Here is a 20,706-nt window from a genome sequence, read left to right as displayed (position 1 = left end):
ATACTCCTAGCACCAACATAGGCACGTCAACCATGGTACACAACATTATTAGATCTGTCAGTAGTACCACACTCCAAACTTCCGACCAGATCTGTTGACACAAAACAGAGGTCAAAGTCAAACATCCGAATCCCAAGACACTCAATCTAGCAATTTGGCTCCTCCGGTCATAGAGTTTGGATATTTACAGCTCCCATCAGAATGTATGGAAGTTTTTAAGCAAGCAAGAAAACCCACTACTAGACAGTGCTATGCAAACAAATTGAAAAGATTTGTATATTACTGTCAATCCAAAAATATTGACCCTCTTACAGCATCAACACAAAAGATTGTATGTTTACAAAAAACAAATTTAGCATTCTCTTCAATAAAAATTAATTTTACTGCAATTTCAGCATATTTACAAAATAGACAACATAGCTCTTTATTTAGAGTTCCTGTCATTAAAGCTTTCATGGAAGGTTTAAAACGCATCATTCCACCCAGAACATCACCAGTTCCTTCTTGGAATTTAAATATAGTGCTTACACGACTTATGGGACCACCATTTGAGCGTATGCACTCGTGCCAAATTCAATTTCTTAACATGGAAGATTGCCTTCCCAGTGGCAATAACTTCTTTAAGAAGAGTAAGTGAAATCCAAGCCTTTACTCTTGAAGAACCGTTCTTCCAAGTACACAAGCATAAAGTTGTACTAAGAACAAACCCAAAATTTCTACCAAAAGTGGTTTCACCATTTCATATAAATCAAACAGTGGAACTGCCAGTATTCTTCCCACAGCCAGTTCTGTGGCAGAAAGAGCTCTACATACATTAGACATCAAAAGAGCTTTAATGTACTATATAGATAGAACTAAACCGTTTAGAAAGACTAAACAACTATTTGTTGCTTTCTAAAAACCACATACAGGCAATCCCATATCAAAACAAGGTATAGCACGATGGATTGTAAGATGCATCCAAACATGCTATATTAAAGCAAAAAGACAGCTTCTAGTTACTCCTAAAGCACATTCTACAAGGAAAAAAGGTGCAACAATGGCTTTTTTAGGGAATATACCAATGGCTGAAATATGTATAGCTGCCACTTGGTCAACACCACATACTTTCACTAAACACTACTGTGTAGACGTATTATCACGACAAGCCACAGTAGGCCAAGCTGTACTAAGAACATTATTTCAAACAACTTCAACTCCTACAGACTAACCACCGCTTTTTATGGGAGGACCAACTGCTTTGTAGTATATGCACAGCATGTGTATCTGCAGCTACACATGCCATCGAACAGAAAATGTCACTTACCCAGTGTACATCTGTTCGTGGCATGTTCCACTGCAGATTCACATGCACCCTCCCTCCTCCCCGGAAGCCTGTAGTCGTTTAAGTTACAAACATTTGTACATTTGTACATATGTATATTTTACATTAGCATGGACATCTCTTACTTTGTACCTATATACTCTATCACTCCTTTCTTTACCCTCTGCGGGAAAACAATGGAGTCGATGCCCATGCGCAATGGAACCGAAGAGGAGGAGTCACTCCACTCCGAGCCCTACACTAGATGGCTGGATAATGCACAGCATGTGAAGCTGCAGCGGAACATGCCACAAACAGATGGTCACTGGGTAAGTGACATTTTCCATATATATGTCATATTTGCTATTCTAAATCCAGTCCCACTAACAACGTGCATATGGTAATTATCTAATTCCTGTCCTAGGAATGCTGGGAAATATACATATAATTTAAAGGAACTATATTTACTAGTTTTACTCCAGCCTTACATACATTAAGAAAAGTGCATATATTTGAGTGTGTAAATATTACCATTTTAACTCCGTTCCCACACTGATAAAAGATCATATGTTGAGCAAGGACACATTTACAATTCTAACTCCAGTCTTGCCACCATTGAGGTAAGTCTGTACAGTTGGGACTATCACATTTTCTGTTCTAACTCCAGTCCTAATATTGGGAATGATATAATTTCGGTAGGGGGGAGGTATCTACTTTTCTAACTGAAATCCCAGAGACATTGGGGAAAATGTGTATGTTTGGGACGGGAGGGGGTATCTGACTCACTATTCTAACTCCAGCCCTACAATCATTGGAGATAGTGCAGTTAGTCATAAAACATGGATGAGGGAGTTCTATCGACTGATTCCTAAAACACAATTTCACACAAGGGCAAGAAGTTTTTATGTCAGTTTTTCTCTGACAGACCGCTAGCCTTGCATTATAGGGAAAGCCTGGCTGTATTTTCCCCAGTGTTTGACAGACTAGGCATAGAGCCCCAGGGAAGCTGCCCATAATGGAGTAGGATAACACAGATTCCCTACAACAATCTTCCTCATTAGAGGATGGGGCAGAGGTCACCGTCACCACACAGCTGTATGGCTCCCTGCTGAGAGCCCTCGACTCCCCTGGGTCCCTCATAATAATTCTTTGAGCCATCTTCCAGAGCTCTTTTTCTCCCCTTTGGGTTGCGCTCATGCTGTGTTTTTTCAGGGCCAACATTGTACTTCGTAATTTCAAGCAAGCCAGTCCCCGAAACTCGCTGCAGATGTGCTGTGCATTCTACCATTCTGTACACTGCCCAGACCATGTTGCACTAGTTGATGGAATAGGGCGGGGTTATAAAATAGCAATGTAGCACTTTTGTGAATATTTGTGGCACTTGTTGTTAGGCCCCATTGCTTCTCCGCCATTATCAAGTACTTGTTGATGCTTCCGGTGGGGTGGCACACATTCATGCGGTCCTGCCGTAATAGCTATGAACACATCTTTGTTTTCCACCTACTTGCAGCACTGCACACCGGTTCCTGGTAATAGAAGGAAGCAGAACTAAGCAATAGGTGTTGCTCAAATGATGCAAACCTGGAGCCAAGTCAAATAACTGTTTTTCTTTTTTGTGGTGCAATTGGCAACCCTTTGAGTGGTGGTGTAGCCCACGTTAGCCAGTTACATAGTGCATGCTGTCAGTGCTTCTGCTGTAGAAATCTCACATAAGTATCTTCTCTTCTCCTACTGCCTGTTCACTATATCCGAAACTCCCTCTTGCCTCCTCAGCTTTTATCTTGATGCTCTGGTTTCTAGGGGAACATTCATGGCAGTGATTAACATGTAAGACAGTGCACCAGCAAAGTTGCTTAGAGAGTTGATGCGCCAGATGCCACGCTGTAGGTAAGTATCTGGCCCCTCCTCCCTCAACCATGGTATTCACAGCATCTCCGTGTGTGTCACACCTATATCGAGGTACAGGGAATCATACCTGCCGGGGCAAGCTATGTACAGATAGAGCATGTCTGCTATATTGTAAATGAGAATCTGGTACATCCCCCGTCCCCCCACCAAAGTCCCCCCTCCTTCCGCTATTGTAGCTCATAGGTATCGCTTTCTTCAGCCAAAGCCTCCTTAACGTTATTCTGCCATCCTGTACCTGATCAAATGATTACTATTCGTCATCTTCATTAGTGGGGGTAATAGATGCCTCTGACCCAGATTTTCTACTTTTCCTGGTTGCATAGGATATTCCGGCACAGTTGAGACTGTACCGAGCCGAACCACCAGCTCATGCTAACTTTACAGGCACGTGCTTTTACTGCAACTTATCCCCAAACCACTTCAAGGCAATTGCATACTCTCTGTATCTGCCATTATCTTTGCAACTGTAAAGAGTGTGAGCTACTGCAAGGGTCTCTAATCTTAGAACCACTATATACATTACCTATGCTCCTGTTCCTATTGTTGGTGCTTTCTTTGTTACGGGAAACATTTATTTTTGTCAGTGCATAGTGTCCATACTTTTGTTTTGTGTTGAGCTTAAGTGGTTGTGAGGTTTATGTGAGGGTATTGCAGATCTGTTTGTTTCTCTTTCAGAGGTACAGATTGTACTATGCATAAGAGTAGCGCATGTAAGAGAGAACACTGGAACTTCTATAGTTTAAGAGCGGCATACCAAAACAAGAGGAGGAGGGTGCAGGAAATGAAGCTCTTTGTACAGTGTTCTGGTGCTTTTTGTTGTACTGGTGACAGTGACTAATGGTGGATTAAGGAAGTGGTGGGCCCCCTGAAGCCCAAAAGCACTCGAGCATTCGGCCTCGGGCCTTTCCAACCTGTTCACAGGTTTTCAGATTGCAAAACACAAACACTTAAATACACTCTTAGGCATAAAAGCGAACATGCCTATTCGCACACACGAAGGCAGTAACATAGATATGCACCCACCCAGAATACAGACAAACGCACACTTGGACTGCTAAATACAAAATCGTACCTGGGGCAGACCCACGGTTTATGGCTTCCTCGTCCACCTGCAGCATCCCAAAGGCAGGCCCACGAGCTTCCTCCCAATGAGACTCCAGAATAGGGTTGAAGGTACCAGTATAGACCTTTTTTTCTCTATTTCAGCTTCTGATAGGGTAGAAGGGATTGTAATTGATAGGCCCCTTAACTTCACTATCTGACGTGCTGCACTGCCTTCCGCCAAATAAAAGAACAAAAACAAATATTCTCTGTTATTCCTTTCTCTGTAATTCTGTAGTCACAATATTTTGTCAAACATCTGGTGATTATTTTAATATAAACAATAACCTAAGAGGGGTAGCCTCCATGTTACGCTGATGTACGAAACAGCTGTCACGATCTCTTAAGGCATTATTTTGAAAATGAAAGTTAAAAATAACAACAGAAGCAAAAAGCCCATTCTCCTCTCATGATTGAAGAACAATCATCTAGAAATATTTATAATAGATGGTATTCCAGATTACCAAGTATTCCAGACATAATCTCTATCTTGTCTTCTAGTGCTTCTTTCTCTGTTGAAATAGGCCCATCACCCTCTGTCTGGGGAAGACAGCATGTTAAGTTCTCTGATGCACAGAACCTCGAACATCGGTTTCCGCAATCCCTCAAAGTTCATGTGTGGATGATTTAGGTCACTTGATAGTCACTCCATCTCTAACAGAACCCAAACTCTTTGATACGAGAGTGTGTTTGTGGTGGGTGAGGGAGGTCTTCCATCTGTTTTAATTTAAAGACAACACTTGTTTTAGCTGCCCCCAGATCTCATAGTATCACGTACCACTCTTGCTTGGCGAAATCTTTGTACCCTTCAGGCCACAAACATTGGAGTTTATTTTTTATGGACTCGTTGGAAGTGGCGAGCCTGAAACGTTATGTGCTCGCGGTATTCTGCCCTCAATATTATGGTTAGACGGTGCTGTATAGTCGATAGCTGGGATTTCCACCTATTGAAAGCAGTTACCTTTAAAAAAAAAAACAGGCATTGGCCCAGCAAATAGATTTCTTCTTGTGAAATCTACTGGTTTTGCCAATGATTTTTAGCAATGATGAAAGGGATGGCTAAAGAGGAGCTAAAAACAAGCCTGTGACACAGCCTACTGGCGCTTTAGGTGTTTTTCTTTTTGTCTACCGATCTGAGTTGGATGAATAAATACAACAAAGGAGCACAAAACTTTTTTTTTTTTTTTTTTTTAAACCAGTAAGGGAAGAAACAAAGAGCCGGGGCGCAAGGGCTAGGGGAAGAAGTACACGATACGTAGCAAAAGCAATCAAATGTTTGCAGGGTAGGTACCAGATGCAAGCAAATGAAAGTAGAGAGACAATACAGCCAACCAATGGTAAGCTTGCACTGTCCGGTAGACAAGAAATAACAGTTGTTTTGGACAAACAAAGGGACACGAAGGTTCAAGTTGCAGAACGTTTATAAATTGAATGAAATTGTGAACGTTTTTTGTGGGGCTTGCAGTTGAATTCTGTCTTTTGTTTCCAAAACACAGACTTCCGTACAATGAATTCTTTGGTGGTGTGAGTGGACTGACGGTGGAGCAGTTTCGAAAAATCAATGGGTTTCCCAATGCATTTTGGGGCTGGGGAGGCGAAGATGATGATCTTTGGAACAGGTGAGAAGTTTTGCTGGACCGATTATCTGAGCCTGCATTTTACACACATTTAAATTGGCAATGTGTGAAATTTAAAATTAATCTGACTGAATTATGCTGAATTAGCAAACTGAGCTTTGGGGAAGTCGGGACCGTTGCATAACAGCCTACAAAAGTTTCCAAAAAAACTGTGGCAGAAAAATACTGCTACCACAATACAACTTCTAAAGTTTTTCACCTGCAAAAACTAGCTGTGCAACGTTTTTAGCTAACTATTTTCATTTGATTAACTTCACAAGACCTTAAAAACATCAAAACATTGCTGTAAAACAAATCTTTCCACAAACAAGTCCTAATGCACGTTTTTTTTTTTTGGGCAAAAATTCAAATCGGGGTTTATGCTGCTAACTGTTTAAATATGTCTAGCTTCATTCTAGAGTTAGACTTTTTCATTGTTGACAAAATTTGTTTTATGAAATAAAGTGATCGTATTGCACATCGAAATTTTACTCCCTCTTTCAGCTATGGTGAGATAATTATGTTCAGTCTGGTTCTAGCTATGAATGGAGAAGTGCCTTTAAGTGCATACCTCTTCTATTAGGGAGATAAGCCTCACATTGATATCCCATGAAAGTGTCCTCTGGTGACCATTTGATGTCTCAAATCTACGGATGTAGTTTTCTAATGTATTACTTTATATGTAATGTTTAAAACGATTTCCTTAAATTAAGCTGTGTTAATGACATTGTGTTGCAAATGCAAAGAGTAACGCAAAAATGAAGCATTCTCTGACTTTGTTTAATACTATAGGTTCATGACTGCTGCATACAAACTGAACACATGCCGAAATACTTTTCGTCACCCATCTTTTTCTATTTCGAAGGTGTGAAAATTACTGTCCCTCCTAGACAGTACAAACATGTGTTAAGGTTAGGCATGGCATTGCCACAAGACCTATCACTCTCTCCCCATTGCATACTCTTCTTTTTATATGTTACATGTGCTTAGAAGGGAGGTATTGTGCTGTAGTCATGCTTTTCTATACAGAAGAGTGATGTTTTTGTTTCAGAAACAATCCACTTGTCAGGTGGGTTGTTAGAATGCTCCATCACATTGGCATGTCTCCCAAAAGAACAGGAAAATACGCCAGGTACTGCTAGAGAGGTGGTCTAGGAAGCAGCCTAGTAGGTTCTGAGGCCCTGTCATTAATGTCTTCCTTATGACTTTTTGGCATGACATTTTCCAGGGGACAATTGCTTGCATTGCCAACCTCTGCGAAATGCCCAGACTTTACATTCAAAGTTCTGAGGAATGGGCTTTTCTTTTCCCCTTTTTTCTTATTCCGCAGATTCCTTAGTAAAGAAATTCAAGTCTCAAACCAGAAAGATTCTGATAACCCCATGTGGCCATATCTTTGATGCTGCTAAGAAATTCACTTATCATTCTAGCCATCTCCACTCTCTGACGTCAAGAGAATTGAAATCAAGAAACATCAAGTCTCCTTCGATTAATATATTTCATGTGACGTTGAGAGCTCTTTCAACTGGAGCCCAATTGTGGCCTTCACCTTTCCCAGAAACTCTGCAACCAAAGCTTCCTACAACCCTCTGATCATTCAAGATGAGATGTTTGGTCATTAAATGCAGATTAGCTTTTCTTTGTTCTGACCTATGTGGGAAGTGTGTACACAGGTATCAAATATCTAAAAGCCCCAAAAACTCGAAATTGTGAGTGGGGACAAACCCCAAAAGTGAAACAAAGAAAGTTGGTGATCAGGGAACGGAATATATAGAATGCTAACCTCTCTCCCCTCTGCCCCCCTGCAATAGAGCCCCTATGAGCTCTCATCCTTTAAAAAAAAAAAAAAACTGTTTTCTAGTAAGGATACAGTCAATAAAGATTTTTGTTGACCTTGTGTCTGTCGTGCTGTGCTTTATGGTAGCACCATGTTTCACAGTATGATGATTTATTTATTGAAGGCAGTTGTATATCATTAAATAAGGTTTAACACCATTGTAAAGTACAAGTCATTTCTCTGTAAAACATTTAGTCCTTGTCACCAAACAGGAACTTAGCAAAGGGGGGAAAAGAAGTGTATGTCAAAAACAGATTTCTCCGTAATATTTCAGAAATCCTAAGAGTCCAGTGCATTCCATTTTTCTTTACAAAATGGGCATATCCATCACGTCTTGCAATCTAAACCCATTCTAGGTGTTCAAATTTTTCACTGCCAGGGACAAATAGGAGGCTCAAATGAAACCTAAAATTAAATTGGTTACCTCAAGTTAACATAAATTAAATCTGAATGTTCACTGGAATAGAGCTGATGAACACTCGAAATGCCGAAGGTGTGTACTGCAGCCAGTGATGCCCACAAGTAATATGCAATAGTGCACAATGCAGGCTCAAGGGGAATGTCTTTATTGACATGGGCTAACAGAGAATATTAGAACATTGGAATGTTGGGGGCTCTATTGCAGACAGTGGAGTGCTCCGGGCTTTTACTCCCTGGTAAAATCCCGGAGCATCAACATTCCAATGTGAACAAAGCCTTGTGGAGCCTGAGGGGATTTTAATCCCCTCGAGCTTCGTGAGGAATTTGTTTTATTTAACCCCTTCTGTGCCCAGGACGTAATGGTTACGTCCTGAGGCACAGTGCTGCTGTGCCCAGGACGTAACCATTACGTCCTGTGCACAGAGCCCAGAGGGAGCGCTAGCGCTCCCTCTGTGGGGTTGCCCCCCAAGTCAGGGATGGAAGGGGAAGCCCTTCCCCTTCCACCCCCGACCCCCCCAACCCCCCCTGTGACGTCAGCACGCTCTGATTAGTCACAGGGTCTCCCCCACGCGATTGAAAAAGAAATGCTTTTGCATTTCTTTTTCAATCCCATGGGGGAGGCCCCGAGAGGCTTCAAAGGGAAGGAAATGTATTTCCTTCCCTTTGAAGACTCTCACAGGTTTCAAAAGCCGGATTGCTTGCAATCCGGCTTTTGAAACCCCACTAGACACCAGGGTTTTTTTTTTTTTTCAGTGAAATTGGCAAAAGGGAGCGACCCCTTGGGCAAGGGTCGCTCCCGGGGGGGCATTTTTTTAGGAAGGCCTTTTCTGCCCCCCCTGGGGGCAGAAACCTCTAGGCACCAGGGACCTTTTTTTTTTTTTTTTGTTTTTTTTTGTGATGATTTCTTTTTTTTTAGGTGGGGAGCGATCCCTTAGGCAAGGGACGCTCCCCTACGGGGCAATATATATTTAGGCCATTTCTGCCCCCCTTGGACCATTAGACACCAGGGAGTTTGTTTTTGCGCGCGAATTTCACGCAACGGGAGCGACCCCTTTGGCAAGGGTCGCTCCCAGGGGGGGCATTTTTTTTGGGAAGGCCTTTTCTGCCCCCCCCCCTGGGGACAGATCGGCCTAAACCTCTAGGCACCAGGGATTTTTTTTCTTTTTTCTTTTTATGTTTTCTTTTTTTTTTAGGTGGGGAGCGACCCCTTAGGCAAGGGTCACTCCCCTAGGGGGCAAATTATATTTAGGCCATTTCTGCCCCCCTTGGGGGCCTAGGCACCAGGGATTTTTTTGTTTTTCTGTTTTACAGATGGGGAGCGACCCCCTTGGACAAGGGTCGCTCCCCTGGAGGGGCAAAATGTATTTAGGCCATTTCTGCCCGCTTTGGGGGCAGATCGGCCGATTTTAGGTCAATCTGCCCCCAAGGGGGGCAGAAACCACTAGGCACCAGGGATCTTTTTTTTGCGCCGTCACACAAGGGGAGCGACCTTGTAGTCAAGGGTCGCTCCCCGGGGGGGTGGGGGGGGCAAAATTATTTTAGGCCATCTCTGCCCCCCCTGGGGGCAGATCGGCCTATTGGTATTAGGCCGATCTACCCCCAGGGGGGGCAGAAACCTCTAGGCGCCAGGGCAATTATTTTTTTTTTGATTTTTTTTTTTTGGTTTGGTTTTTTTTTTTTAGAGATGGGCAGCGACCCATCAGGCAAGGGTCGCTCCCCTGGGGGGCAAATTGTATTTAGACCATTTCTGCCCCCCTTGGGGGCAGATTGGTCGATTTTAGGTCAATCTGCCCCAAGGGGGCAGAAACCACTAGGCACCGGGGATTTGTTTTTTGGCGCCAATGTCACGCAAGGGGAGCGACCCCGTAGGCAAGGGTCGCTCCGGGGGGTGGGGGGGGGTGGGTGTTCGGGGGGCAAATTTATTTTAGGCCATTTCTGCCCCCCCTGGGGGCAGATCGGCCTATTATTAGGCCGATCTGCCCCCAGGGGGGGCAGAAACCTGTAGGCAACAGGGCAATTTAGTTTTTTGTTTTTGTGCAAATAACCACTGCTTCTCAACACCTTATCTTGTGCCCATTTTTGAAATACAAAGGTTTTCTTGATAGCTATTTTTTACTCTTTATATTTCAGCAAATGAATTGCTGTATACCCGGCATAGAATGAAAACCCACTGCAGGGTGCAGGTCATTTATTGGCTCTGGGTACCTAGAGTTCTTGATGAACCTACAAGCCCTATATATCCCCGCAACCAGAAGAGTCCAGCAGACGTAACGGTATATTGCTTTCGAAAATCTGACATTGCAGGAAAAAATTACAGAGTAAAACTTAGAGAAAAATTGATGTTTTTTTCACCTCAATTTCAATATTTTTCTTTTTCAGTTGTTATTTTCTGTAGGAAACCCTTGTAGGATCTACACAAATTACCCCTTGCTGAATTCAGAATTTTGTCTACTTTTCAGAAATGTTGCGGTTTCTGGGATCCAGCATTGGTTTCATGCCCATTTCTGTCACTGACTGGAAGGAGGCTGAAAGCACAAAAAATCGTAAAAATGGGGTATGTCCCAGTAAAATGCCAACATTGTGTTGAAAAATTGGGTTTTCTGATTCAAGTCTGCCTGTTCCTGAAAGCTGGGAGGCTGGTGATTTTATCACCGCAAACCCTTTGTTGATGCCCTTTTCAGGGAAAAAAACACAAGCCTTCTTCTGCAGCCCATTTTTCAATTTTTTTTAAAAAAAACGAAATTTTCACTGTTTTTTGGCTAATTTCTTGGCCTCCTTCTGGGGAACCCACAAAGTCTGGGTACCTCTAGAATCCCTAGGATGTTGGAAAAAAAGGACGCAAATTTGGCGTGGGTAGCTTACGTGAACAAAAAGTTATGAGGGCCTAAGCGCGAACTGCTCCAAATAGCCAAAAAAAGGCTCGGCACAGGAGGGGGAAAAGGCCTGGCAGCGAAGGGGTTAATAGAACATTCTACCTTCTAGTGGCAGAATGTTCTAATAGCCTTAGAACCCGCCATGGCGGAAGCGGGCCTTTAATGGCCGGTAGAGCCCGCTACAATAAGTTGTAACGCTATATTAAATGTGACATTTTTGAAATGATAAACTAGCTCCAGAAAAATTTAAATGAGCGCAACAGTTGCAAGTGGTTTAAGGGTTTGGTTACTACGTGTAAGGTAAAAAAAAATAAAAAAAAACTTGAACATGTGCTTTTGTAGCTTTGCTCCTTTGTCTTTAATCACATATTTGACTTTTTTACATTATTGAAGAATTTCACGAGTACTCCTAGTAGATAAACAGAGTTTCTTTGTTTTTAAGGAGTTCTCACCCGAATACAGAAAGTAATCTAAATGTTAATTTAAATGTTTGTTTTTCGATAAGGAACATAGTTTCCTCATGTAGAAGCCCTTTGTCCTCCATTCCGATTTAATTTTGGTGGTGGTCCCTCACCACTTCTACTCTCAAAACAAACATTCTCCTAGACCGTTTAAGTGAATTTGCTTCTATTTCTAGGATGGAATAGGTTGATATAAAGTAACACTGATCAAGGGCACATTAAGTAAGCTCACCCCTTATGTTATCAAAATCACATGCATGACATTGTCTGTTACAGTGCAAAACTAGGCAGAAATATAGGAATTATCAGCCTGGTGCTTTAGTACAGCTTTAAATGCTGTGCCATTTAATTCGTTCCCACACTATAGTCCATTGTTAGTAAACTAACTTATTATAAGGGATACTTGTAAATGTAAGGGGAGTATTTGAGAAGCTGTGATGATAATATGAACCTTAATGTGCTATGTTTCTCGTTTTGAAACTAGAGTTCACTATGCAGGGTATAATGTATCCAGGCCGGAGGGGAACATAGGAAAATACAAATCAATTCCACACCATCATCGAGGGGAAGTCCAATTTTTAGGGCGGTAAGTAAAAATGTCTATCTGTCAAATAACCACATTGAGATGTAGCATCAATTACCTCTGGAATAACTAAATGTGTAAATGTTTTTTGCCTGCCATTTCCAGGAAAATAATTTAAAGAAAGTCACTTAATAGGCAAAAGCACTAAATTCAGGATTCCTAGAGTAAGACAGTTACACATATAAACTAGTTCAGGTACTCACTGTGCTTTTAACAAAAAACATAAGTTCCTAATAACAAAGGAAACAAATAATGCCAGCACTTGCAGTAATGTGTTATGGGAGCACAATTGAACATTTTACCAAAGCTGTAGAGATCGTAACTGATGTCCCTTAAAGCAAAAATGTGGGTTGAAAAGCATAGCAGCTCTCATGTTAAATTTGATTTATTTGGAAATAAATGTAATCACATTAGCTTACTTGTGCTTGTTTTCTTGAGTTATTCAATTTGTCAAGTAACAGCTGTAGGCCATTCTCCTCTGGTTGCTGGATCTAGGTGCTTACAGGAATAAGCAGTCCTAAAACAGTAGAAGGCTGGTAGACCACAGTAAAAGAGCACCATCTCCCAACCAGCCATGACCACTGCATGTGTTGTAAAGGGGGTTTCTTGGGCCACCCTGTTCCATAGAAACAAAATAAATCAATGAACCCTGTCTATTATTTAATCATGTGAAGGTATTGTCCTGACTTTGGTCCTTCCAAAATATCCATTCATTTCTCATGCCTTGAAATGTTTGGTGTTCTTGCTTCACTGCAGAAGATGCCAATGATGAAGGCATAATCCGTTCTTAATCCATTTTAGTGAAAATAAAAACACAACATTGGAACCACAGGAAATAGTAGAGACAGAAAAACATGAATTTTGTGCTATGTTTCATTTGTCGTGCTAAAATTTAAAAACAATTATTTGGGACTGAAAAAGTGAAGAACAGGAGTTGCTGTACCTTTTTCAAGGGCAAAGTTTTTTTTTTTTTTTTTATTAACGCAAGTCTTTGTCTGGATCTTTTTTTCTAGTAGCTTAAATATGTCTATCATTTTGTCAATATGTGGTGCCACATTAGTGAGGATAGCTTTTCCAGCTGGTCCTGGTACATTTGTAATTTGGCTCCAACTAACTATAGCTCCCAGTTTATACAGCATTTTTTTTAAAGTCAAATCCTGATTCACAGACTGCACATTGGTAAAATATTGAGTTTGCTATGTAAATTAAAAAAATATGGACATTTCACTTGTATAGTGGTGACGTGTTTTGGGCTGATCCTTCATGGTGCTATCTGTAGTAGATGGGAAAATTAGTACACTCTTTGCAAATAGATTCTCACATTGGAAAACAAATGTAAATTTGCTCTGTGAGTGTTTTTCCAGTGCGAGAATGTAGAACGAACACCAACACAACTCATGAAGAAAAAAACATTTCAAATCCTAATGCACCTTCATGTCACTGTTACACCCGCAGAACAGGCAGTCCTAGATTCCCTGGAATACTCCTTGAAGTCTTCGTGACGTACTGGAAAGTCATAAATCAGCTCTAAATATAAGATGAAACCAATGAGAGCAAAATTCTCAGCTCTTGCATTTGTAAGTCGGGAATTAATAATACGAGTCTATTTTGTTCACCTTGTCAATTTAGCTTGCTGGTTGAGAGATATAGTGTACTCTCTTCAAAGGGTGATGCTTACTATGGGTAGTCAGTGGATTATATAAAACAAGATAACCTTCATTCATTTATGTCCGCTTTAACCCTAATGTCCTCTGTCCTTCAAACTGCTTTAGAGCACCATACACAGAAGTGCAAAAAATAAAAGGAATTTAGAAGACACTTAAAACAAATGGTGGGTGTTATGCATTAATTAGGTGAGAAGGTCAGTGAGCTGATTACATGTATCATTCTACATCCTTGTAATCAACGATTGTCAGTTTTCAGAGTGGTTAATTACGACTGGTAGGAACTTGAATTTCTGGTTTTAGGAGCAATCCCAAATACCTACAGAAGGCCACTGACTATATTGGGAAATTTCTGTATTCTAAAAATATTTTACAATTCTGTGCTCTTGCTTCCACTGCAGGTACAAGCTATTGAGATATTCTAAAGAGCGGCAACACCTTGATGGACTTAACAACTTAATATATGCCCCGAACATACATGTCAACAGATTGTATAAAAATATAACTGTACACCTTGTGCCAGAGCTAGCACCTGTAAGAGACTATTGATGCTCAGCAGCCTCATCCACGGACTATTTAACACGCACGTGAAATAAAATGCACTGGAACAAAGTTCGGCAGAGCCACGGCCAAACACGTGGGCTGTTCTGACACTTGACTTGACGTGGGAGAAGACTGTAAATCGAAACATTGATTGTGTGAACATGAACCCTATTTTCAGAAGACAAAATGCCAGCAGCCCCTGAGATGTTTACAGCAAGTCACTATGAAATATTTGAGCCTCATTTTGCCACATTCAGCCGAAGAAGCTGCTCACCCAAACCATAACATCAAAACTAGACATGAAGTTTAGAGTTTAGAATTTCCAGGAGATCATTTCTCCAAGGACATTTTAATACTTATCAACTGTAATTTAAGTTAAGGTGAATGTGTTTGTTTCTTTTTTAAACTGAGTTGATGTAAATATATATATATATAAATATATAAAGTAATATATATTATGTATATCAATGTGCTCCATATGTTTTTAAGACACATTTTAGGCCTTTGCATGTACTTTATGCCAGTTGTATAATTTCATGGAGATGTGTGTATATATATTCGTTTGCATGGAAGAAGTGTAAATATGTGTTCTAAGACAATACTCTACGTATTGAAAAATGAAGGACCTTCCGTAGTTGAGGGCCAGCTATGACCAAACTAGTTTGAGAGCTTCCGGCCTTTTACACCTCACTCTTGTAAGTTTCATACTTAAATACTACAAAAAGTATGGAACGGTTATAGTTTACTTGACTTCTTACCAGTACAATTCTGTGATATTGTCTTCATGTACTGTATTTATGATACTCCATTCCTTTTGTTTATGTGTACTTCATATACATTCTGATGTGTATCAGGACACATGGTACTTGTAATTTTAAATATCTCCATATGTGTGCCACTAGTGTGCAAATGTCAGGGATGTTATGCCCACATTAGTTTGCTCTTAAACTTTTGTTTATGCTGGTTAGTGGGTGTTTTTTTTATTTTTTTTGCATGTGGCCAAATTTAAAGTGATAATGCCAAAAAATTAATTTCCATCAAAGATGACTCCAATATTTTGCAGGGTATGAGAGCAGTCCTTTATAATATGCACTTTTCACATTAAGGTTGAGTTTTTGTTCTGATTTTTTTCATTGTTGATATAGTACTTCGCGTGCCAACCTGTGTATGGAGCACTTCTTTTGCTGCAGATTTTAGTTGCAAGGTAGCTCTTTTATTTTTGTGGTGGGAAATGGTGTGTTGTGTCCACGCAATTGCCATCCTGGCTTGTAAACAAGATGCTTTCATTATATATCAAAAAAGTGCTATTATCTTATCTTGCTTTAATGTGTAGCTGACCACAACAGTAACATTTTGATATCCCAGTGAAGATTAGCATTTCTTTAAATCTGGGTGAGTAGTAGGCTTGCCTGCCATTACATTTGCTGCTTTTGTTGCTACAAGAAGATCATACAGGATTATGGCAAGGCCACACTCTGGCAATTGTGCAGTAGAGGCTAATTGAGATTTTAAAGCAAATTTGTCTTTCTAAGTCTACATGATTTAGGATAAGAGAGCCTCTTATTTGGTGAACCAAACCTTCAAGTGTTGAGTGAGCCAAATAATATTTTTAATTGTTCCCAGACCATGCCGTTTTGAAGAGGTAGGCCTTACCCAAAGAAGTACAATACTGATGGGCATATTGAAATGTTTGGTTACGGCTCCACCATAGCCTTTTCTGTGGTATGCACATGGGCGGATATTAATCGCTTGTATTTTCTTCAATAGGCATGCCAGTGGTTTCATGGCGTTGTGCATGTACACTTGATTTTCTTTTTCGTTTTGACAGCAAGTATTTCGATTTCAAATAATCTTCAACAATCGTTAACGCCACTCAGTTTGCCCATAACGTATCTAATTTGATAGATACACCAGGCAGTGCTATGAGCAGTAAGGTTTCATTGGTTCACACACCCACTAAGTCTACTAAATACAGTTGTCGAAAATAAATGTTGATTGCTCACCAAATTGTGGTTTAAAATAGTAATCATAATTGTTATGTAGCACATTACTGTGGTTAACATGGCACGCTTCACCCAGAAGCTCCTTCTAACAATGGTGTCCCATCCTTTTCTGAAGGACTTTCCTTTAAATATTGGGAATGTTGGGGATGGGGAGATTTCGTAATAACTTTTTCCTCACATTTATTTCAGAATTGAATTAGCATAAAATAAATATTTGGAATTTGCATCTCATCTAGGTTTAGGGAAAGCGAACTGTATTGCAAACGGGGCCTATATATCTAAACTTAGTGTAATTTTATTATTTTCTGAGGCAACAAATGCAGATTCCAGAGCATTTATGCTAAAATGTTATTTTATTATGGAATGTACTCTTCAGTTGGTGTCATTACCTCAGCGCCACAATTCCAGTGAGATCCCGTTGCTGTCACATTTTCAGTAACAGAGCATCTTCCCTGAGGTTGAAAACTAATAAATTAATGTATCCTTCCACTGCTCATTTTTTAGGCACTATTTTTTCTTTGTGTTTAAGCACTCTATGAGAGCATGTGTTTTTCAGCTGTGCCACTCATTTGCTTCTTCACCCTCGAAGCTCCTCCCACCTAGTGACCCTCTGCTGTCCATCTGCTTTTTCCAGCACCTCCCTTCCACTCTCTGTTGCCACTGTGCTTGCTTACGTCCCTTTCTTCTAAGCCTCCATTGTCCGTCTGCCTACCCCCACCCTGTCACCTGCTGATGTCTCTGTTAAGGCCCCCAACCAGCCCTCCCCCTGCTACAGCATGGCTACAAATCAGTGGCAAAGCCAATACCTCATATAGGCAAGATATATTGGTTTTGCCAATACTTATCCTTGGAACCTTGGAAAGTTAGCGCAGAGGCTCACTACAAGTGGCTCCATGGAAAGTGATGTTCTGTGCTCTCACACCCTGGTGAATTTTCCAGCCTGCAAAGCTAATCACGTTCTTCTCCTAAATATTTACAATATTTCATTGTTATTATGAGGCTTGTTTAGTTGTGTGTGTGCTTCAAAGGGGGCATAACTGTGGGGCATAACTGGACTCCACTTCCCGCTAAGGCCTTTTTCTTGAATCTCGAGAGACATTGCACATCAAAAGACATACCATTTTCCACCAGTCTTCTACTCATTGGGCGTGTAGCTATGACTACATCATCACCTTTCAGAGTGTTCGTAACTGATTAATGGAAGTTCCAAGTGGTAAGTGGAGGTTAGGAAGCAAACATTTCTAATACCCTGTCAAAATGTTTCTTGGAGTTGCCCTTTAACACTAAAGTTAAATACTTACACCAAAACACTGTAAAATAAGTCACTTTGAAAACCATTCATAAATGTGCAATATGCATATAGCATATGTGCCAGTTTGCAATAAGGTAGATAGTCTCTTGAATAGTTTGAAGTTGCATTTTGCCAGTGATATGAGCTTCCAGTGAGTCATGTGCTGTGCCCCCATTTTCAGCAATTACCAAATACGTATCACTGCACTACTCACTGATGCATTTACACTGTAGCATGTAGCTATAACATTGTTTAACGCATATTCATCATTAGCAGACAAATATGACAAATTAACCTGTCATACCTTATCATTGCTCTCAACCTGGCAGTGTTACGATAAAACCTTTTTTTAGTTTAAAACACACCTACCATTCACACTTGATAACTGGTAGCCTAGATAGGGTTGGCTAATTTCCAATGTTTTCTCGTTGTCTTTTCTGAAAATATTGGGACATTAAGCCGGTCTCTATAGCTATTGTGGCTATCTTAAAAATAAATAATGGAATTACGGGGCAAACGCAGACTTTGAAAAAGGTGTATGAAACTTCCATGGGCAACATACATAAATATTAAGTATACAGATAAAATAGTGACATTTCTAAAAGCTAGAACGTTTCCCTAAAAGCCTGGTCAATGTTGAACTGTGGTCCTGACCCAACATATTCCTCTTTTTTTTTTTTTTTTTTCTCATCCACGTTGAAGGTTGTGTGAAAGTGGTAGTACATTGCATTAAACCGTGCTTTATCAGATGAATGTTGGTGGTTTGTTGCAGGAAGTGGAGCAGATGGATTTTACACCGTCTTAGGTACTTGAATTGTAAGAAATAAACCAACAAGGGTTATGACTCTGAAATAAGCATTGAATGTATTATCTAGTTTCACAAAACTCGTTTTCTCGTGTACGTAATAGGCAACAGAAAGAACTATATTTGAGGCAAACCAATTAGCCCAGTTCGCCATTGTAAAATCTGTGCAATGTTATTCTACTCCACATTTACCCAGTGAAATATTTATGTAACACCATGGCTGTTGGTGTTTACTGTAAAAAGAAAATAAGACTTTCCAAGTGAGGGAGAACTTAGAGCAGTCTTAAAAAGAACATTATTGCAGTCAAAATCGCAACAATGCTCAGTCAAACTGCTCACACACTGTATTTATTAACTGGGATTTAAGAAGATTCAAGTGTGGAAAGAAGAACTTAAAAGGCACAAGGACATGTGTGAATTGTGACTTTCCTGCCAGTTACTAAGTCATTTGTACTATCTGAAAACATCAAGTGTTTCACACTAAACTGACGGCAACAGATAGGCGAGCCAATGAGGTGAGCAGGTTAACCATGTTCTTTCGCTGGATAGTGTTTTTCTGTTATCTGTGTGGGGGGGATACCTTCTTAAGCTTCTTACAGTACTGAAAAGCACTCACGTTAGCACAGAATAGGCCAAGATGATGTGGAATTCATGTTGGAAGCAATGTAGGAGACAAGGTGTCCGACACAGTTTGATAAGCAAGGGTTGAGAGACCGTGTTAATTGGCCACCTTTGATATATCAAATTTAACACCCATGTGCTTGAAACATGTATATCCTAGCAGCTTTGAATTTACTAAGCCTTGTATCAATAATTCCCAGTTATCAAAACAGTAGGTAGAATAACTATTTTGTGTGGCAAATTCCCTTCTACCAACTTGGCATAAATATTGACTGATCATTCACATAAAGTGTGTTTGCATAGTGTGGTACTGGTGATTGTTCAGCTAAGCAAGAGCGAAGCTAAACGGAGATGAGCATCAAAGATAAGGATTTGCATTTCTTTATTCCCAATAAGACGTATATACAGTAAGACGTATAGTTTGAATGTAAAAGTGATCCTCTGAGAGGCTGGCATCCAAATCCTTTTCACTTGGACAATTGGGGATGGTTGGGGCGGCTCATGCTGAAGTGTATGTTTGGAGAGATTGGCGTCAACTTCATGAACCATGTAGTGTGGCACAAGGTTAATTGGTATTCTGCTAAAATGAATCTGGAAATGTTTTAAAATTCTTAGTCATTCTGCCTTTTTAACAGCCCACTTGTTTGACCTACTCATTGTGATGCAGCCTCTATGATGAAAAGTTGCAGTATTTATTGTTCTGTGCCTTGTTTCTTAATCTTTTTTTAACATTGCCATCTTTTTTTTTTATTTGAATGTGAGATCATATACTGTGGAATTCTTTTGTGCACTTTTGATAAAACTTTTTTTTTTTTTTTTTTTAAATATTGTGAGCCATAGGCTAGGCCATTAGAAATGTTTGTTTTAGCTAGAGTAATGTTAATGTTTATGGTTGTATGCATATTTATAAGAAAATGCTGCATTCTTATCCATTTACAATACTTTGAGGAACTAAAATGCACGCATATTTTAAACTTGCATGCCAAATCAAAATTGGTAGTGCTTACTTGAGAAGTTCCTTCCTTCCTTAAACCTGTAACATATCTGGTAAATAATGAAATAAAGCTGATGTTATAGCTGAATGTGTCACAAGGATTAAACCCCTTTGTTCCACATGACCCTGTGCCACAATGATCCAACCAATTAGTTGCATATCAAAATTTGAATAAGAAGTGTACTTAATGTTTTATTTATAGATGATGAGACTCACTGGAAAATGCACTGAAATTACTACTGCAAAGTCGTTTAATGTCATTGTATAGTTTTGTTTCTTTTCATCCATTGAAATGTTTGTACTTTTTTATCATTATCTTTTATGAAATATACTGATTGAAATGTTTTTGTGTTGTGGTGTTATTGGTCCTTTCATGATATGCATATTAGTATGTGCTTAAACTTTTGATTCCTATGCACATTTTCAAAATGTCAATATATGATATTGCATTTTGAATTTATCTGCCTTGGTATTACAGGATTCCATGTATTGCATTTTTTACTCATCCCGTACTGCTTCATTATAACTAAGATCACAGAAAACATTCTGAAATGAAAACTTAGTTAATTGTCTGATAAACATGGGGCCCTTGATGAAAAAACAGATCTCGCACCCACAAACATTAAAGTTGTATTTTTACTCCACTTTATTAACGTGAAAGAAGGAACAAGTGTGTGTGTGTG

At 40.0% G+C, this 20,706-nt stretch overlaps 1 protein-coding gene across 1 annotated transcript in view; it reads left to right on the top strand.

Moving 5' to 3' along the window:
- Positions 1-20,395, top strand: part of B4GALT6 (beta-1,4-galactosyltransferase 6) — a 176,602-nt gene extending 156,207 nt beyond the window's left edge. The window contains exons 7-9 of the mRNA XM_069220073.1: positions 5,809-5,931; positions 12,004-12,105; positions 14,168-20,395. Of these exons, the coding sequence (XP_069076174.1) occupies positions 5,809-5,931; positions 12,004-12,105; positions 14,168-14,315 (373 nt within the window). The 3' untranslated portion in view covers positions 14,316-20,395. The remainder of the gene's footprint in view (positions 1-5,808; positions 5,932-12,003; positions 12,106-14,167) is intronic.
- Positions 20,396-20,706: the final 311 nt, after the last annotated feature.

The sequence above is a fragment of the Pleurodeles waltl genome, chromosome 2_2 (assembly GCF_031143425.1).
Source record: "Pleurodeles waltl isolate 20211129_DDA chromosome 2_2, aPleWal1.hap1.20221129, whole genome shotgun sequence".
NCBI classification, from domain to species: Eukaryota; Metazoa; Chordata; class Amphibia; order Caudata; family Salamandridae; genus Pleurodeles; species Pleurodeles waltl.
Note: the sequence above shows the minus strand (reverse complement) of the source record. Positions and strands in the feature narration are given on the sequence as shown.